At 40.6% G+C, this 17,947-nt stretch overlaps 1 protein-coding gene across 2 annotated transcripts in view; it reads left to right on the top strand.

The window, feature by feature from the left end:
• Nucleotides 1–17,947, top strand: part of LOC127567418 (uncharacterized) — a 180,158-nt gene that overhangs the window by 63,292 nt on the left and 98,919 nt on the right. Inside the window, exons 9-14 of one of the 2 annotated variants that reach the window (XM_052010305.1) lie at nucleotides 3,135–3,331; nucleotides 9,483–9,547; nucleotides 11,970–12,076; nucleotides 13,814–13,893; nucleotides 16,405–16,513; nucleotides 17,568–17,667. In XM_052010305.1, coding sequence (XP_051866265.1) covers nucleotides 3,135–3,331; nucleotides 9,483–9,547; nucleotides 11,970–12,076; nucleotides 13,814–13,893; nucleotides 16,405–16,436 — 481 coding nt within the window. In that variant the 3' untranslated portion in view covers nucleotides 16,437–16,513; nucleotides 17,568–17,667. Of the gene's footprint in view, nucleotides 1–3,134; nucleotides 3,332–9,482; nucleotides 9,548–11,969; nucleotides 12,077–13,813; nucleotides 13,894–16,404; nucleotides 16,514–17,567; nucleotides 17,668–17,947 lie in introns of those variants that run through there. The other variant, XM_052010304.1, reaches the window with a different exon arrangement.

Genomic DNA, 17,947 nt, shown 5'->3' on the forward strand with positions numbered 1-17,947 from the left:
GGATCAGATATACTAAAACTATAAATACAATTTCTCATCAATCAGACATCTACCAGATGTTTATACAGGTGCTTAAACAAGAAGGAACATCATTTGGCTCTCAGTTTTCACAAGATATATTAACAGTTAGTTTTTTGTAAATGGTATTATTACTTGATTATTTAATAAGTTGGAAGTGAAGTTGCAGTTTCCCCTGGATGACAGATTGGTGGGACTCTCAGGAAAATGATGAAAACTACTAAAATTAGCCTTTACTCTAGACAGTCCAATGATCTGTCACTAAAGTTATGCTAATAACAACAGAGAAGGAGGACATTCAACCCATAGTGTCGACACCAGCTCCTAGACAGAAATTTTATTGGTCTCATTTGCTCTCTACTTATTTCCCTTTCAACTTACAACCAGGTCTCTCTCACATGCCCATCAATTCCCCTTGGATTCTTTTTGTCACCTACCAATACAAGTGGTGGTGGTACCATCTGAAAGGCTAATGAATGACAAAAAGTATTTCTAGGAATGTGCAAGTCAGAAAAGAAAAATGAAATTGAAATTTTCGCCAGCTCTGCTGCCAGTTTCCATTTTGCTCTCAATTTCATAGGATCCATCTATGGCTTTTCCCTTTCCTTTCTTAACTTCTACATCTCCATTTCAGGATACACACTGGTGACCAAAATCCACCACAAGCCAATGGATTCCCACAGCAACCTTGAGTACTCCCTCCCATCCTTCGTCCTGTAAGAAATCTTCCTGGTCTCTCAGTTTTCTATGTCCATCACATCTGATAATGTCACCTTCTATCACATTGATTCTAACATGCCTTCCTATTTCCTCACCTCTGGCTTTCCCTCCATCATAGTAGACAGAGACATCAACTATGTCTGTTCAATTTCTTGCACTTGTGCTCTCATCCCTCTCCTTCCTCATTCCCATTGTCCTTACCTTGCACGCCACCATCCTCCATATTCAGTGGATCATCCTCAATAACTTCTGACATCGCCAAAGTGGTACCACAGGCAGATATATCTTTCCTTCTCCTCCTCTTTCAATGTTCTGAAAGGACTGCTCCCACCAGACTTTATGATTCACTATTCCTTCCGTAGCCCATTTCACATCACCTTTCTCTGCAACTGCATGCCCTTCTACATCCTCCCTTCCTGTATTCCATGTACCAAAACACTTTTTCCAGGTGAAGTGTCAATTCACTTCTTGATTTCCCAGTTTAGCATACTGCATTCAGTGCTTATGATGTGGTCACCTCTAATTGGGAAAATCAAACACAAATCAAATTGGTGACTGCTTTGCAGAACATCTCCATTCATTACACAGCTGTGACTTTGAGCTTCCAGTTGACCATCACTTTAATTCTCCATCCACTCCCTCTCTGACATCTTTTTAGGCCTCCAACTCTGTTCCAATGAAGCTCAACATAAATTCAAGAAACAGCATCTCACCTTCTGACTGTTATGGACTTGATTTCCATTTCAGATAAGCAGCCATTTAATCTTGTATCACTTATCAAGCATTTTGGTTTTTTTGGTCTCTTCCACTACTTTCAAATTGAATTCATCATCTCATACTTACACCTCCCACAGACACTTATTGCATTATTCACTAGCTTTTATCACCCTCATTGAGTAAGGACTCCACCTGTGTCATTCAGTCTTTCCAGGACTCTAGCCTATCATGGATCCTTCCCTTCAATTTTCTCTATCTTCCCTCCTTGTTTCTGATTGTTTCAGTGTCTTCTGTTATTATTTTAAATTTGATAAGTTGGCAAATTGGATCCAAAGTTGGGTTAGTAATGGGGAACGGATAATGTAAAGAGTTGCTTATATGGTTGGAAGCCTGTGACAAGTGGTGCACCACAGCGATTGGTGCTAGGACCCTTTACTGCTTGTCATATACATAAATAATTTGGATAGGGATGTAGGAGATGTGATTAGTACGTTCACAGATGACATGAAAATTGGTGGCGTTGTTGATAGTGAAGGATAGTTTTAAGAGGTTGAAGAATGATACTGATCAGTGATATGGGTGATGGCAGATAAAATTTAATCCCTTTCAGGTGATGCATTTGGGGGTGTTTAATAAGGGTAGGACAAACAGTATACTATGAATGGTAGGCCTCTAAAAAGGGATCTTGGTGTACAAGTCCAGACATCCCTAAACATGGCAGTGCAGGTAGATGGGAGTGTGCAGAAAGCAGACAGGATGCTGGCATCATTAACCAGTGCATAGAATATAAGAACATGGAGGCCATGGTACAACTTTATAAAACTTTGGTTAGTCCACAGCTAGAGTATTGTGCACATTTCTGGTTGCTACACTTTTGGAACAACAGGATTGTGCTGGACAGAGTACCGAGGAGGTGTTGCCCGGAATGGAACTTTTCAGTTATGAGGAGAAACTGGATATGATGGGTTTGTTTTCCTTGGAGTAGAGGACACTGAGGGGGGACCTGATAGAGATATACAAAATTATGAGGGTGGATAATAAGAACATTTTCCTCACAATGGAGATGTCTTAAGACTAGTGGGCATGGGTTTAAGATGAGAAGTAAGAGGTTTATAGGGGATCTAAGGAAAAGTCTTTCTAACCAAGCATGGCTACAGTCTGGACCTACTGACTGGGTAGATACTGGAGGCAAGCACTCTCGCAACATTTAGAAAGTATCTAGACAAACACTTGAGTCGCTGTGGCATAAAATGCTTTGGACAAAGTGCTCATAAGTGAGAATAGTACAGATGGATGAGTGTAGTGGGCTGAATGGCCTGTTTCTGTGCTATATGGTTGTATGACTCGTTGATCATAATTCCATCTTCTGTAATATTATGCTTTTGAATGTAATAGCTAATATATCAGGCATGAACAATTTGTTGTGCTACACTGATACCAGAGTCTCACTTCTTGAGCTCAGTCATAACAACCTCACCATTACTATTCAACCCACTTGCATCTGTTCTGCCCTAATTTAAACAAAAATATTTTTACATCTCAAATGCATCCTCCCAGATAATCAGTTTATGGAGTTCCATCCTAAACATTAAGCTTTCGTACTTTCAATACATTTTTTCAGATATTAATGCCTTTTAATTCAAATGTATGCTGTTTAAATCTGTATTATCTATTTCCAGGGATAACATTGGTTTCCCAGTGGTTGAGTGTTCCTCTGATGGAAGCTTCATCCTTTCTAAACCACCTAAAACTGGAGGCCTGGTATCATTTGGTACTGTTTCTGAGCAGCTTGTATATGAGATTGGTGACCCCCGTCACTACCAATTGCCTGATGTTGTCTGCGATTTCTCCCAAGTTACCATATCTGAAGTGTCAGGTCTGTTGCTTCTATCATCTCTTTCAAATGCACAAAGCTGTTTTAGAAATAGACAATACTGAAATCTCTAAATGTTCACTTTACATTACAGATTATGTTGATAAAATATGATGGAAAATTTGATCATCTTAATGATATATTTAAAAGACACATGTTTGGTATTTTTAACTTTGCTACATTTGGGCACAAATCTACAGCACAGATATTTCACAAGCCATTGATCCTAAATTGAGACACTGTGGATAATTTTACTTTAGGAAATTGGGGTTTTTAAGACTCGGTATGATTCAGTTTTATTAACTGAGCATGTTGAGATGTGAGCATGTTGAGACGTAAGCAGTTCAGGCAGGAAGGGGAGATATTGTTTTTCTGAATCATGATCTACTTAATTGATGGTGCAAAATCAAGAGATTATATGACCTATTCATGTTCTTAAATGAGAAAACAATCTGGTCAGTTCTGGATCAGTTAGCAATAAGGCACATTGGAAAACAGAGTTTCGAAATCTTTTCTCTCCCAGCTACCTGTGCTGCAAATGACCTGGCTATGCAAAGTGGAAAGATGATGCATTTCTCAATATTTAACATCCTTCATAATGATGGAAGTGTGAAATACTGTAATGGAATTAAAGGAACTTAAAATTATATAATTTTTGGCATATGGACCTTGCCGTTCCCTTGTAGGGTGGAATTCTTAAACATGACACTAGTGTAGTGAGGGTGCTCCCACAATGCTGTTAAAAATGGAAAATTAATACAGTGGGCTAAGATTGCACCCCAACCTCCTGTGCTCCTCCTAAACAATTCCTGTCTGTAGTGGGCCAGGCTGAATGAATGTGCCCACCATTAAAATGGCTTATTTTTTAGTAGATTTTGTGCTTGAAGTGTGAGATGCTACAGGGCACTCAGAAAGTGACTGAACAGGGCAAAAGATTGTGATTGATTCTCCTGTCAGTCAGCTTTCTAAAATGAACATCGTATATAAACAGAATAGCAAATTCACTTTCATGTTTTTGAATCTTTAGCATCAATAAGAGCTCATGGACTCTACTCTGAATGGTAATATTTAATGTTGAAAACCTTAGATGTTGATTGACATTTTCATAGTTTTAAAAACGAGTCTTATACTGAAGAAGACTTTAACCTTTCTGTGATGTGTTTAGTTCATATCAATATCAGTAAAGGAACTTAATGAGTTTAGTACATTTGAGGGGTTTTTCATGCAACAAAATAACATTTTTACAAAGCAAATAGAACGGAGAACATTACAGCACAGGAACAGGCCCTTTGGCCCACAATGTCTGTGTCACCTATGATGCCAATCCAAACTAATCCCATTAGGGACAGTTCCTATATCCCTCCATTCACTGCCTGTTCATGTGCCTGTCTAAATGCTCCTTAAACGTTACTATTGTATCTGCTTCCACCACCACTGTTGGTAGCACGTTGCAGGCACCTACCACTCCCTGTGTGAAAAAAAACTTGCCTTGTAAATCTCCTTTAAACTTTCTCCCTCTCGTTTTAAAGCTATGCCCTTTGGTACCGGGGGAAAAAATCCCTGGCTAACTGCTCTATCTACATCTCTCATAATTTTATATATACTTCTGTCAGGTCACCCCTCAGCCTCCAATGTTCCAGAGAAACAATCCAAGTTTGTCCAACCATAAATAAGATAAGAGCCCATGGTGTTAGAGGCAAGGTACTAGCATGGATTGGCTGACTGGCAGAAGGTAGAGAATGGGGATAAAAGGGGTTCTTTTCAGGATGGCTGCTGGTGGCTGGTGGAGTTCCGCAGGGGTCACTGCTGGGACCACAAATTTTCACTTTATGCTTAATGATCTGGATGAAGGAATTGATGGCATTGTGTCCAAGTTTGTGGATCATACAAAGACAGTGAAGGGTCTGGTAGTGTTCTGGAGGCAGAGAGTCTGCAGAAGGCCTTGGGCAGGTTAGGAGAGTGGGCAAAGAAGTAGTAGATCGAATACAGCATAGGGAAGTTTGGGGTTATGCACTTTGGTAGGAAAAATAAAGGTGTAGACTATTTCCTAAATGAGGAGAGAATTCAAAAATTGGTGGTGCAAATTGACTTGGGAGTCCGAGTTCAGGATTCCCTTAACCTTAACTTGCAAGTTGAGTTGATAGTAAGGAACGCAAATGCAATGTTAGCATTCATTTTGAGAGGACTAGAATATAAAAGCATGGATGTCCTGCTGAGGCTCTATAAGGCGTTGGTCAAACTGTATTTGGAATATTGTGAGCAAATTTGGGCCCGTGTCCCTGGAAAGGGTCCAGAGGAGATTCACAAGAATGAATGCAGGAATGAAAGGCTTAGTCTATGAAGAGTATTTGATGGCTCTGGGCCTGTACTCGATGGAGTTCAGAAGGATGAGGGGGGACCTCATTGAAACCTACCGGATACTGAAAGGCCTGGATAGGGTGGACGTGGAGAGGATATTTCCATCAGTAGGAGAGTCTAGGATCTGAGGGCACAGCCTTAGAGTAAAGGGACATCCTTTTAGAACTGAGATGAGGAGGAATTTCTTCAGCCAGAGGGTAGTGAATCTGTGGAATTCGTTGCCAGAGAGGGCTGTGGAGGCCAAGTCATTGAGTGTATTTAAGACAGAGATTGATAGGTTCTTGATTGATAAGGGTGTTAAGGGTTATAGGGAGAAGGCAGGAAAATGCAGTTGAAAAAAAAATCAGCCATGGAGCAGACTCGATGGGTTGAATGGCCTAATTCTGCTCCTATACTTATGGTGTTATGATCTCTCCTTATACTAATACTAATCCAGGCAACATCCTGGTGAACCTCTTCTGCACCTTCTCCAAAGACTACACATCCTTGCTGAAATCTGGCATCCAGAATGTATGCAATACTCCAAATGTGGTCTAAACAAAGTTTTAAATAATTTGCAACATGATTTCCTGACTTTTATGCTCAATAACACAGCCGATGAAGGCAATTATGCTGTACACCTTCTTTACCATTCTCTGCTTGTGTTACCACTTTCAGTGAGCTATGGACGTGCAATCCAAGATCCCGCTGTACATCAATCCTCCTAACGGTCCTACCATTTACTGTATACTTTTCTCTTGCGTTTGACCTCCATAAGTGCAACATCTCACAAGGTATTTTTCCGCCCACATTTCCAGCTGGTCTATATCCAGCTGAATCCTTTGACAACCTTCCTCACTATCCACAATTCCACCAAGTTTTGTGTCGTATTCAAATTTACTAATCAACCCACCTACATTTTTCATCAAAATTGTTTATATATCTCACAAACAACAGAGGTCCCAGCACTGATCCTTGCAGAATACCACTGGTCACAAACGTCCAGTCAAAATAACACCCATCCACCACTACCCTCTGTCTTCAATGGCCAAGCTAATTTTGAATCCAATCTACCAAGTCTCCTTGGATCCCATGTGCCTTAATCTTCGGAACCAGCCTACCATGAAGGACCTTATCAAAACTTTACTAAAGTCCATGTAGACAACATCCACTGCCCTACTCTTTCTTATTAATCATCTTCATCACCTCCTCAAAAAACTCAATCAAGTTTGTAAGACATGACCTCCTCCACACAAAGCCATTCTGACTATCCTTAAAATGTCTATGCTTTTCCAGATGTGAGTAGATCGTATCCCTAAAAATCTTCTTCAGTAATTTCCCTACCACTGATGAAAGGCTCACTGGATTATATTTTTCCTGGTTTGTCTCCATTGCCCTTTTTAAACAGCAGTGTCACAGTCAAGGAAGTCTTTAAAATGTTCCTTCAAATTTGCATTGACTGCCTTCTGTAATACATTCATCCCTTTTGTGGGCCTTTGTGCTTGGGCCAAGGATCACTGACAGCACTGAAGAATCTGCACAAGACATGGCTTTTGGCAAGCTGCTGAAACTCCTGCATTCTCTCCATCACACAATATACAACATAAAACATATAAAAATCCAGCCATCTTCTGAGTGTGGGCCACCTGCCCTTGTCAATCCCCTACCTGCATTTAGCTGTAGCTGCAAGTTCGTTCCCAAAATCAACCCTTCATTTTTGAGCCCTTCCTGAAGACAATACAAGCCCTGTCCTAGAACAGCTGGAACCACACCCAGACTTACCTACTGTTAAAAGACTTGGACTATCTGCAAATTTTTCTTACAGTCACAAACATTCCAAATAATCAAGAACTATTCAAAAGTAATTGTCCTCATATTTAACATCTAAATTGAAATAAGAAATAAATGTAATTAAAATATTTAAATACATTGAATATTTAAATAATTAAATAATTAAATAAGATATTTAAATAATTAAATGAAATATTTAAATAATTAAGAAAAAAGTTTCCTGAAACTAGCCTACCCACCCTGGAGCTGTTCCTGTCTATTGAAGTGAATGGAGTCACTGAACCTGCACCAGATTTAACCAGGCACAGATTCAGTGGGCAGATTTCCAGCATAACTGCTGAGAAACTACAGGAAGTTAGCAGTCCAATATCCGAGCACAGTTGGAATGACAGCAGTTCTCAGAAAGTTCAAGACTTCCACAATTAATTGTTAGCCTCAAAAATGTTTCAGATTGTCAATTTGACAATGGCCCCCCTCAACCATCCCCCCCACACACAAACAGACCACACACAAAATGATCTGTCATCCAAACTGTGAGGCACCCCACCTCCTTGCTCATTCTCAGTCTCTTCTCTCACTGAACTAAAAAACGTTTATGCACTTCTTGGCTAAGGATTGAGAACTAATGTGCATGCCACCTTGGTGTTGAAATAAACTTGCAGTAACTATGCAATGTTCCCTCCACCTGATCCCCTGTTGTTCAAAGACTCCCATTGCCTCCTCAGTAACTCTGACAACTTACATCTCTTATCCCTTCCACAACCTTAATTTCCCCACCATGGGGGAGCTTCAGAGGAAATGCAATCACAGTATAACTTCAATGCTTAATAGGAAGTGAGTAGGATGATAATCATACTTCCTGATTAATAAAGTCCATTTTATGACCAGTAGTTATTTTAAGTGCTTCATGTGCAGGGGTAATAATGCTAACAAGCAGCAATAAAACGGAATGTTCCAGCTTTTACCCTGCCAGGTGAAGTCTGTTTAGGATCTAAAATGACAAGCTTTTTAATGACCAAGTTCATGGAATTTAATCTCTTCCTGAACTTGTGCATGAACTTTTTTGTTTAGATGTTATTAACATAACTACTGGGAAAAGTGCAGCACAGTATCATTTGATAAAGCACTGATGTGCTTTGTGAGCTTTCAACCTGGAGAATTTCCAGTACAGTTTAGTATCATTTTATTCTCTTTGAACTGTAACAAACTTAACTTTTTTAGACATAAATATCTAAATTGCAAATTACAGGGGATCTTGTTAACAAGGATTTATGAGGTAAAGGGCATCAGAAACTCAGGAGAGTTGGCTCTACCACTCTAATCATGATTCTCACATAAGGGTTAGCTGCTTCAGGTGGCAACATGTTTCAACAGACTCCTCCTGGTCTGACTCCAGAATTCACTAAAGGCAAGCATTATAAGGTCCCTTTACTGGAGGTCTTTGCACTGGCTTTTTCAAACACTGGAATTCAAATTGCATAGTATTTCATGCCAAGTCTAATGATATTTAGTGGTCTGTTGGTGCTCTTGGACATTTTATAAAGGTAACCAGAGCTGACCTAAATGTAGAGAATACACTTTTGCATCAGTATTCCCAATACATTTGAGATATACAAAGTGGCATGTTTTGTAAACACCCAAACAATATTAAACCAGCACTACAGGTTAGTACTGTAGTTACTGATTTCAGATCCATAAAATCATAGGCTTAGTTTGGAGTTGTACTGAGTGCTTACCATAATTTCTAGTGACAAGATTAAGTACTAACTTTGTTTACTTCTTGCACAAGTTTATTAATTGACATGTAATTTAAATTAGCCTGATAGTTTAAAGGAAGTTTAGCATTTACTTGTTGTTTATGTTAATTTATAGATTTGAGTTTTTATATTTCATCAAGTTACTTATAAAAATATACTAAATATTATAAACCAATAGACTTTATGACATATCCAAACATTATTTTATTAAAATTTAAGTAAAGGAAATCCATATACCAGAACTAAAACAGGTGTTTTTTATTTTGCAGGTATAGAAGGTGGAGCTGTGCATGTCCAAGGAGCAAAGGGATTACCTCCATCTGACAGTTACAAGGTGCTGTGGAAGGGAATGTTTGCAATTATTAAATGAAATATTTGATAACCACTAACTTTATTGTTCTATGATATGATTTAGATGATTTATTGAAATTCATTTTATGGAAAAAGGTTATGACTTCCATAAAGGATGATAGCTGATTTTCTTTAAATTTATTTTGTTCACTTGATGTAGATATTGCTGGCAGTGCTGACTTTTATTGCAAACTAATGTGTGATGCATGAAGAGCAGCATGATTATGCAGAGGGTCAAGGATGATTAAGCACCTGGAAATACAGTGTATGGAACAAAATCCACAGGAGTGATCCTGAGCCTGCCACTTTAATTCACCATCTGACTCCCATTCTGACCTTTCTGTGGCCTTCTGCATTGTTTGTGAGGCCTGACTCAAGCTTGAGGAACAACATCTTCCATCTATGGAATTCTTCCATTTTAAATGATTCACTCTTTCATTTTACGTGAGAATTAGCCATTCTTGCTTGCCATTTTTTTCCTTTTTCTTCCTTTACAACATTACACAGACTGAACAACATAAGCAACACATTACACAGACAAAGGAGCTGAATCTGATCTTAACTGCCCCTTAGCTGCCACATTGTTTCACCCTATCAGAGAACTTCCCTTTGGTCCACCTATCACACTCCCCAACCTTCTACCTAAACTAACTCTTTCTCAGTTCTGATAAAAGGCCCCAGATCTGAAACATTAACTGTTTCTCTTTCCACAGATGCTGCCTGGCCTGCTGAGTTTTTCCAGTATTTTCTGTTTATATTTCAGATTTCCAGTGTCTACAGATTTTTTTCACTTTCATTTACTGTTATTTAAATATAGTGACGGCCATTTTATACGTGACCTTGACCCAACAAACAGCAGTGATCTGAATAACCAGTTCCTCCCTGGTTTAACATTTGAGTGACAAATATTAACCAATGTACTCCTTTTCAAATAGTGCTGCATTTAAGAGACTTTTAGACAGGGACCTTGAATAGACAAGGCTTTGAAGGATATGGACCTAATGCGGGTAAATGAGATTAAAGTATATGGGCCAAAACGTCGGCATGTACATGGTGGGCCAAAGGGCCCATATCTGTACTGTATGACTCTGTCTCTATGACTCTAAAATAGGCCTTTTATCATTAACCTGGGCAGACATTATTATGAGATCAGGGTTTATTGTGTACCTGAAATATGACCATAAAAAAAATCAATCACAAATGCTGTGTTTTTTAGGGTTATGCAATTTATAATTGATTTTTATTTGGGTCACTTTTGGATGTGACTCACCTTTGTGCCCATGGCGTGATTTCCATCCTTATTACTGTCCTCAGTCTTAAATTTAGATTAAGTTTAAATGACATGGAGCCTGCTGCATGCAACATATGAACAGTTCTGGTCACCTCACTACAGGAAGGATGTGGAAGCTATAGAAAGGGTGCAGAAGAGATTTACAAGGATGTTGCCTGGATTGGGGAGCATGCCTTATGAAAACAGGTTGAGTGAACTCAGCCTTTTCTCCTTGGAGTGACAGAGGATGCGAGAAGACCTGATATAAGATGATAAGAGGCATTGATCGTGTGGATAGTCAGCTTTTTCCCAGGCTGAATTGGTGGCCACAAGAGGACACAGGTTTAAGGTGCTGGGGAGTAGGTAAAGAGGAGATGTCAGGGTAAGTTTTTTATTCAGAGAGTGTTGAGTGCGTGGAATGGGCTGCCGGCAACGGTGGTGGAGGCGGATACGATAGGGTCTTTTAAGAGACTTTTGGATAGGTATATGGAGCTTAGAAAAATAGAGGGCTATGGGTGAGCCTAGTAATTTCTAAGGTGGGGACATGTTCGGCACAACTTTGTGGGCCGAAAGGCCTGTATTCTGTGTTTCTAATTGGTGCAAATACAAACTACTGAAGGAACTCAGTGGGTGAGGCAGCATCCATGGAGGCAGAGGGATAGTTGACATTTCAGATGAAGACCCAGCATCAGGACTGAGAGTGTAGAGGGGAGATAGCCAGTATAAAGAGTTGAGAGGGAGGGATGAAGTAGGGGCTGGCAGGTAATAGGTGGAACCAGGCGAGGAGGGAGATGATGGGCAGATGGAGCCAGGTGGGCAGTAGGGGAGGGGTTGAATTGAGAGACAATGGCTGGTGGGTGATGGATAGAAAGAGGTAAGAAAAGGAGAGGGGCAGATGGAGCCAGGTGATGGGAGGGAAGGGTGGAGGTAGAGACAGGCTGGAAAGTTGTAAATGGAGATATGAGAGGCTGCAGATGCTGGAATCTGATAAGTAAGGAAGGTGATATGTGGAAGCAGATAAGGGAGGGTTGATGAGCAGATGGAACCAGTTGGGGGAGGGATAGGAAAACCAGATGTTGAAGAACTGACATTTGACTTTGTTCCTGACATTCCACTATATTCTATATTTCTGTAGATTTGTGCTACGTATTCAGATGGATACCGAACAACAGCTGTGTGTCCAGTGGGAGGATGTCGGTCTGTGGAGAAGGGAACAAGAACAGCAGAGAGCATTTTAAAGAGGTATGTGCTTAAGAAAGATTAACTTGATCTGGACCTCCCTGGGTGCTCTCTCTTTATCTTAGTTGCTCCTCTTTTTCACTTTCTCTTTCTCCCTCCTACCTGTCTCTCTTCTCTCTATATCCCCCCTGAACCCCATCTTAGAACCCCTTCCCCATTCCTCCATCCATCCCTAACTCCCTCTTCCCCCTCCCCCTCCCTTTTCCTCCTCCCTCCCTTCCTCCTCATTCCCTTCCTCTCCCCCCACCTACAGCGATCTTCCTCATCACCCACCTATACTAATGCCCCTCCTGTTCTTCTGCCCCCATCCCTTCTATCCAGCCTACATTTCTAAAGTCACCCCCTCTCTACCTCCTCCTTCAGCATCGTTTGCCCAGTCCCTCCACATCAACTCTCTTTCTCACACTCTTCTTTCCATTCCATTTCTGTCTACCATCTCCACTGACCCATGGCCTTTCATTCTGTGTCTCTCACCCCATGCCACCCCCCCCCTCCACCACAAGAGCTGATGAAAACAGTTGGGGAGGAGGAATAGGAGAACCAGAAGTTGAACAATTGGCCTCTCTCCCCATGTTTCCACAATCTGTTAACCTCTTTGTCTTCCAAGACACTCTCCCCTTCCTGCCATCTCCTTGGAATCCTTTTCTCTGCTGCGCACCGTTTTTCATTGCCCTCTCTGTTACCTGCCCTCTACCTTCTCCACTTCTTTCTCTCACCTTCTCTGTTCTCTCCCGGTCTCATTTTCCCGCTTCCAGTCTTCCCTGTCCCTTCTTGCCCCTATCTCCCCTCCCCTTAACTCCGCCTTAAGCATTCCTCTCAATCCCCATTCCTGCCAATCCATACTCCCACTCTCTCTCCATCTCCCCATCCCCTTTCTTCTTCCATCTCTTTTTTTTTACAAACTCTCTTTAACCCACCCCCTTCTCTGTACTCCCCCAGCTGATTTTCCAGATTGGAGATTTGTGACCCGTGGTGTGCCGCAGGGATTGGTGCTGGCTCCACTGTTGTTTGCCATCTATATTAACAATTTGTATGAGAATTGCATTTGGTGTAGTTTGTAAGTTTGCGGATGATACCAAAAAGGATGGTATAGTGGACAGTGAAAAGGGTTATCTAAGATTACAATAGGATCTAAATCAACTGGGGAAATGGGCCAAAGAATGGCAAATGGAATTTAACTTGGACAAGTGTGAGGTGTTTTAAACCAGGGCAGGACTTGCACTATAAATGCTAGGGCCCCAGAGAGTGTTATAGAACAGTGAGACCGTGGGGTACAGGTACATAGTTCACTGAAAGTGGAGACACAGGTAGACATGGCAGTGAAGAAGGCATTTAGATTGCTTGCCCTCATCAGTCAGGGCATTGAGTACAGGAGTTGGGACATCATGTTACAACTATACAAGTTGTTGGTGAGACCATACTTGGAATGTTATGTGCAGTTCTAGTCACCCAGCTATAGGAAGGATATCATTAAGTTGGAAAGTGTGCAGGAAAGGTTCACGAGGATATTGCTGGAACTGGAGTGCTTGAGTACTAATGACGGGTTGGATAGGCTGGGACTTTTATTCCTGGAGTGTAGAAGGCTGAGGGGCATGCAAAAGTTTGGGCACCCCAGTCAAAATTTCTGTTACTGAATAGCTAAGTGAGTAAAAGATGACCTGATTTCCAAAAGGCATAAAGTTAAAGATGACACATTTAATATTTTAAGCAAGATTACTTTTTTATTTCCATCTTTTACAGTTTCAAAATAAAAAAGGAAAAGTGCCAGAAGCAAAAGTTTGGTCACCCTGCATGGTCAATACTTAGTAACACCCACTTTGGCAAGTATCACAGCTTGTAAACACTTTCTGTAGCCAGCTAAGAGTCTTTCAATTCTTGTTTGGGGGATTTTTGCCCATTCTTCCTTGCAAAAGGCTTTAGTTCTGTGAGATGCTTCAGCCATCTTGCATGCACTGCTCTTTTGAGGTCTATCCACAGATTTTCAAATGATTTTTAGGTCAGGGGACAGTGAGGGCCATGGCAAAACCTTCAGCTTGTGCCTCGAGGTAGTCCATTGTGGATTTTGAGGTGTGTTTAGCATCGTTATCCTGTTGTAGAAGCCATCCTCTTTTCATCTTCAGCTTTTTTTTAAAAAAACAGACAGTGTAATGTTTGCTTCCAGAATTCACTGGTATTTAATTGAATTCATTCTTCCCTCTACCAGTGAAATGTTCCTCGTACCACTGGCTGCAACACAAGCCCAAAGCATAATCGATCCATCCCCGTGCTTAACAGTTGGAGAGGTGTTCTTTTTATGAAATTCTGCACCCTTTTTTCTCCAAACATACCTTTGCTCATTGTGGCCAAAAAGTTCTATTTTAACTTCATCAGTCCACAGGACTTATTTCCAAAATGCATCAGGCTTGTTTAGATGTTCCTTTGCAAACTTCAGAACTGAATTTTGTGGTGAGGACGCAGGAAAGTTTGGAGAAAAAAAAGGGTGCAGAATTTCGTGAAAAGTGTTATTGGTTTATTATTGTCACTTGTACTGAGGTACAGTGAAAAGCTTGTCTTACAAACCGATCATACAGGTCAATTCATTACACAGTGCAGTTACATTGAGTTAGTACAAAGTGCATTGATGTGCCTTTTGGAAATCAGGTCATCTTTTACTCGCTTAGCTATTCACAGTAACAGAAATTGACCAGGGGTGCCCAAACTTTTGCATGCCACTGTATATAAAGTCACGAGAGGCATAGGTAAGATGGATTGTCACAGTCTTCCCCCCTCTTCCCTCTCTCTCCCCTCCCCCCCCCCCCCCCCCCCCCCCCGAGTAAAGGAGTTTGAAACTAGAGGGAATAGATTTAAGGTGAGAGAGGAACAATTTAAAAGGGACCTGAGGGGCAACCTTTTCACACAGAGGGTGGTGGGTATACAGAGCAAACTGCCAAAGATTATGATAAAGGCAGGTACAATGTTTAAAAGACATTTAGACAGGTACATGGAAAGGAAAGGAAAGGCTGAGAGGGATATGGGCCAAATGTAGGCAAATGGGATCAATTCAGGTAGACAGCTTGATCAGTATAGACAAGTTGGGCCAAAGGGCCTGTTTTCCAGCTGTGTGACTCTGCCACCTTCCTGCCTTGCCTTTCCCTTTTTTCTCCATTCGTTATTTACTTCTTTATGCCTTTGACAGATTTTGTCAGAAGGAAAACCAGCCACTTCCAACAACCCATAGTCTATGGAGTGGCTTTGTTTGTGCTAGCAATCTGTAGCTTTGTTGAGAACATATTTTAGAGAAAGATGAAAGAGCCATGAAGTGCAACTTACACGCAAAAACGTCAGGTTTTCTGTTGTTAATTGTTGGTCTTCTCTGCTGTGAAGATTTGCCGACAGTGAGCAGTTCTCAAAAGGTAACTGAAAACTGACAAGATCTAAAATTAAAAAAACTAAGAAAATACAGGAGGAAAAGATGCAGTCACAAATGGAGGGACCTGTAGAGAGCGTAACAAGAACAAAATATAAACAGCATTATCACACCACAGAATCCATTGTATTGCTGTCAATGTGCATATGCTTTGATTATGCCAATATTTACCCATTCCTATTTTCAAAGCAATAGATATTGCTGGCCTAGAAATTGTAAAGAAACATGTTGTAAGGCTGTTGATTGTTTTGGTCATAGGGCCCCACTGTACCTCAGTAGTGCCAGAAGCTAACCAGCCCCACAGATTTTGCAGAGCACAGAAAGGAAGTTGTGCCACTCAGGACCAGATTCAGTGGTTAGAAACCTCATAAAAGGAAGGGAGAGGGGGAGAGGGTGAAGAGGAGACTGGGAAGGGAGGTAAGAAGGAAGGGGAAGGATGAAGGTAGGAAATGAGAAGAGAAAGGGATTGGAGGGTGGATCATATTGGCCATTGGAGAATCTTGGTGGCACTGTTTAGGAGTGGTGTACCATTGGAGATATATTTTGGGTGTTGGGGTATGAAGGGGAGAAGTCAAACCACCACTGGGTATTAGGGTCTTGAGAGACTGGAGGATTACCAGAGGAAATCAGAGAGTCTGTGAGATTTGCAGGAGGTGGCTATTTGAAGGTTAGCAAGTAACTAATAACACTATGAAAACATAGTTGTCTGGGGAGTACCCAGCAATGTGAAGGGCCAAGAAGTTGTCATTATCACATTTCACTCTGTCCACAATACAGTGCCAAAATGACCTTTGATATATGTCCATTGGCTATTCTGTTTAAACAAAATAGTAGTAACCTACAATGCTTGTTGCATCTTTATTAATTTTGTAAAATCATAATGACTTTAAACAAATCTTTCAGTCTGTTTTGTTGATTCACTAAGGGTGCGACGTATGTTCAAAGAAGTTGGCCTAGATGACTTCAAATCAGTTAACGTACAGATTCTGGGATCTGAAGAGACCTATGGAGGCCAAGCTGTAAAGAGAACTTATGTAAGTGATTTGCTTTATAAATCATAATTAGTGAGTGAGATACAAAAACAGTGAGGGAAAAATTTGACCTTAAATGCAAGCACCAGATGCAGAATGTGGTGGTGCATTGCAATCCATTACCAAAATGTGGTTCCATTTACTCCACTAGAGTTGAATTTTGATAGCTGCTGAGATATATCAGGAACTCCAGCCAAATTTCTATCCCAACTTATTCAACTCTGTAACAATTTGTAGTTTTTGATATGTCTAAGTGTACAGCCATTCATGTAACAGAAAGTTTCATAATTTAGAGGATATGAGCTGTAAGGAAAGGCTGATCAAACTAGAATTGTTCTCCCTAGAGCATCAGAGGCTGAGGGGAGATCTGATAGAGATCTTTAAAATTATGAGAGGCATAGATAGGGTAGATAGTCAGAATCTGTTCCCCAAGGTAGAAATGTCAAACACCAGAGGATATGCTTCTGAGCTTAGAGGGAGGAAATTTAAAGGCAATGTGAGGGGCAAGTTTTTCCAACACAGAGTGGTAGGTGCCTGGAATGGATAGTAGTGGAATCAGGCAGTTTGGTGGAGTTTGAGGCTTTTAGATAGACACATGAATATGAAGGAAATGGAGGTATATGGATGATACACAGGAGGAGGATGACATTTGGTATAAATCGGCATCAAGGTCAGCACATCATCGTCGGCCAAATGGCCTGTCCAGTGCTGTACTGTTCTGTTTTATGTTTAAATCTCTTCCCCATGTTGCAGTACATTAAAGGATTTGTCACAAATTTGACTCTTTATAAACAAAACCTTTTACACTGCTGTTATTAAATTTAGGTAAGTCATTCTCATTTTTCAAAATATGCTTTCTTGTATTTTCATTTTGAATGACATATGACTGCATTGAGTAAAACTTGGTAAAAGTTGTAAGTATTGCCATTTACCAGAGGTACTTTGAAAGCAGTCACCAAATATATGTTTGGCTTCTCCAGTGTATCATGAGCACCAAATGGATAGTTATTTAGAGAAGTACTCATTATCGATAACCTGCCATGGTTTGCTTGTACAGAGCCCTCGGGAAGCTGTTATTTGGTTGGCAGTTCATCACATGCAGAAGAAAGCCCTAGAACTCTTCTCCCATGAAATTGCTCCAGCTGGTACTGGAATGGGTAAGTGGATATTTTTCTGAACATATTAACTCAAACAAATGGCATGTTTAGAATATGAAGTTATTTCCAGGGTTTTTTTCCTCCTCCATATTTGATTTCAGGGAGCTAAACATCACAAGCAAAAAGATTATATGTTGAATCATGAAATCAGCCCAAATGGCAACACTGATCCACAAGACATGCACAGGCAGGAGTGTGTAAACAATGACTCCTAATGAAGTACCATGACATCAAATCAAGAACAATTGAGAAAATCTTTTAATTGATTACTCAGAGTATG

This window comes from Pristis pectinata, chromosome 2 (genome assembly GCF_009764475.1).
Source record: "Pristis pectinata isolate sPriPec2 chromosome 2, sPriPec2.1.pri, whole genome shotgun sequence".
Lineage (NCBI taxonomy): Eukaryota > Metazoa > Chordata > Chondrichthyes > Rhinopristiformes > Pristidae > Pristis > Pristis pectinata.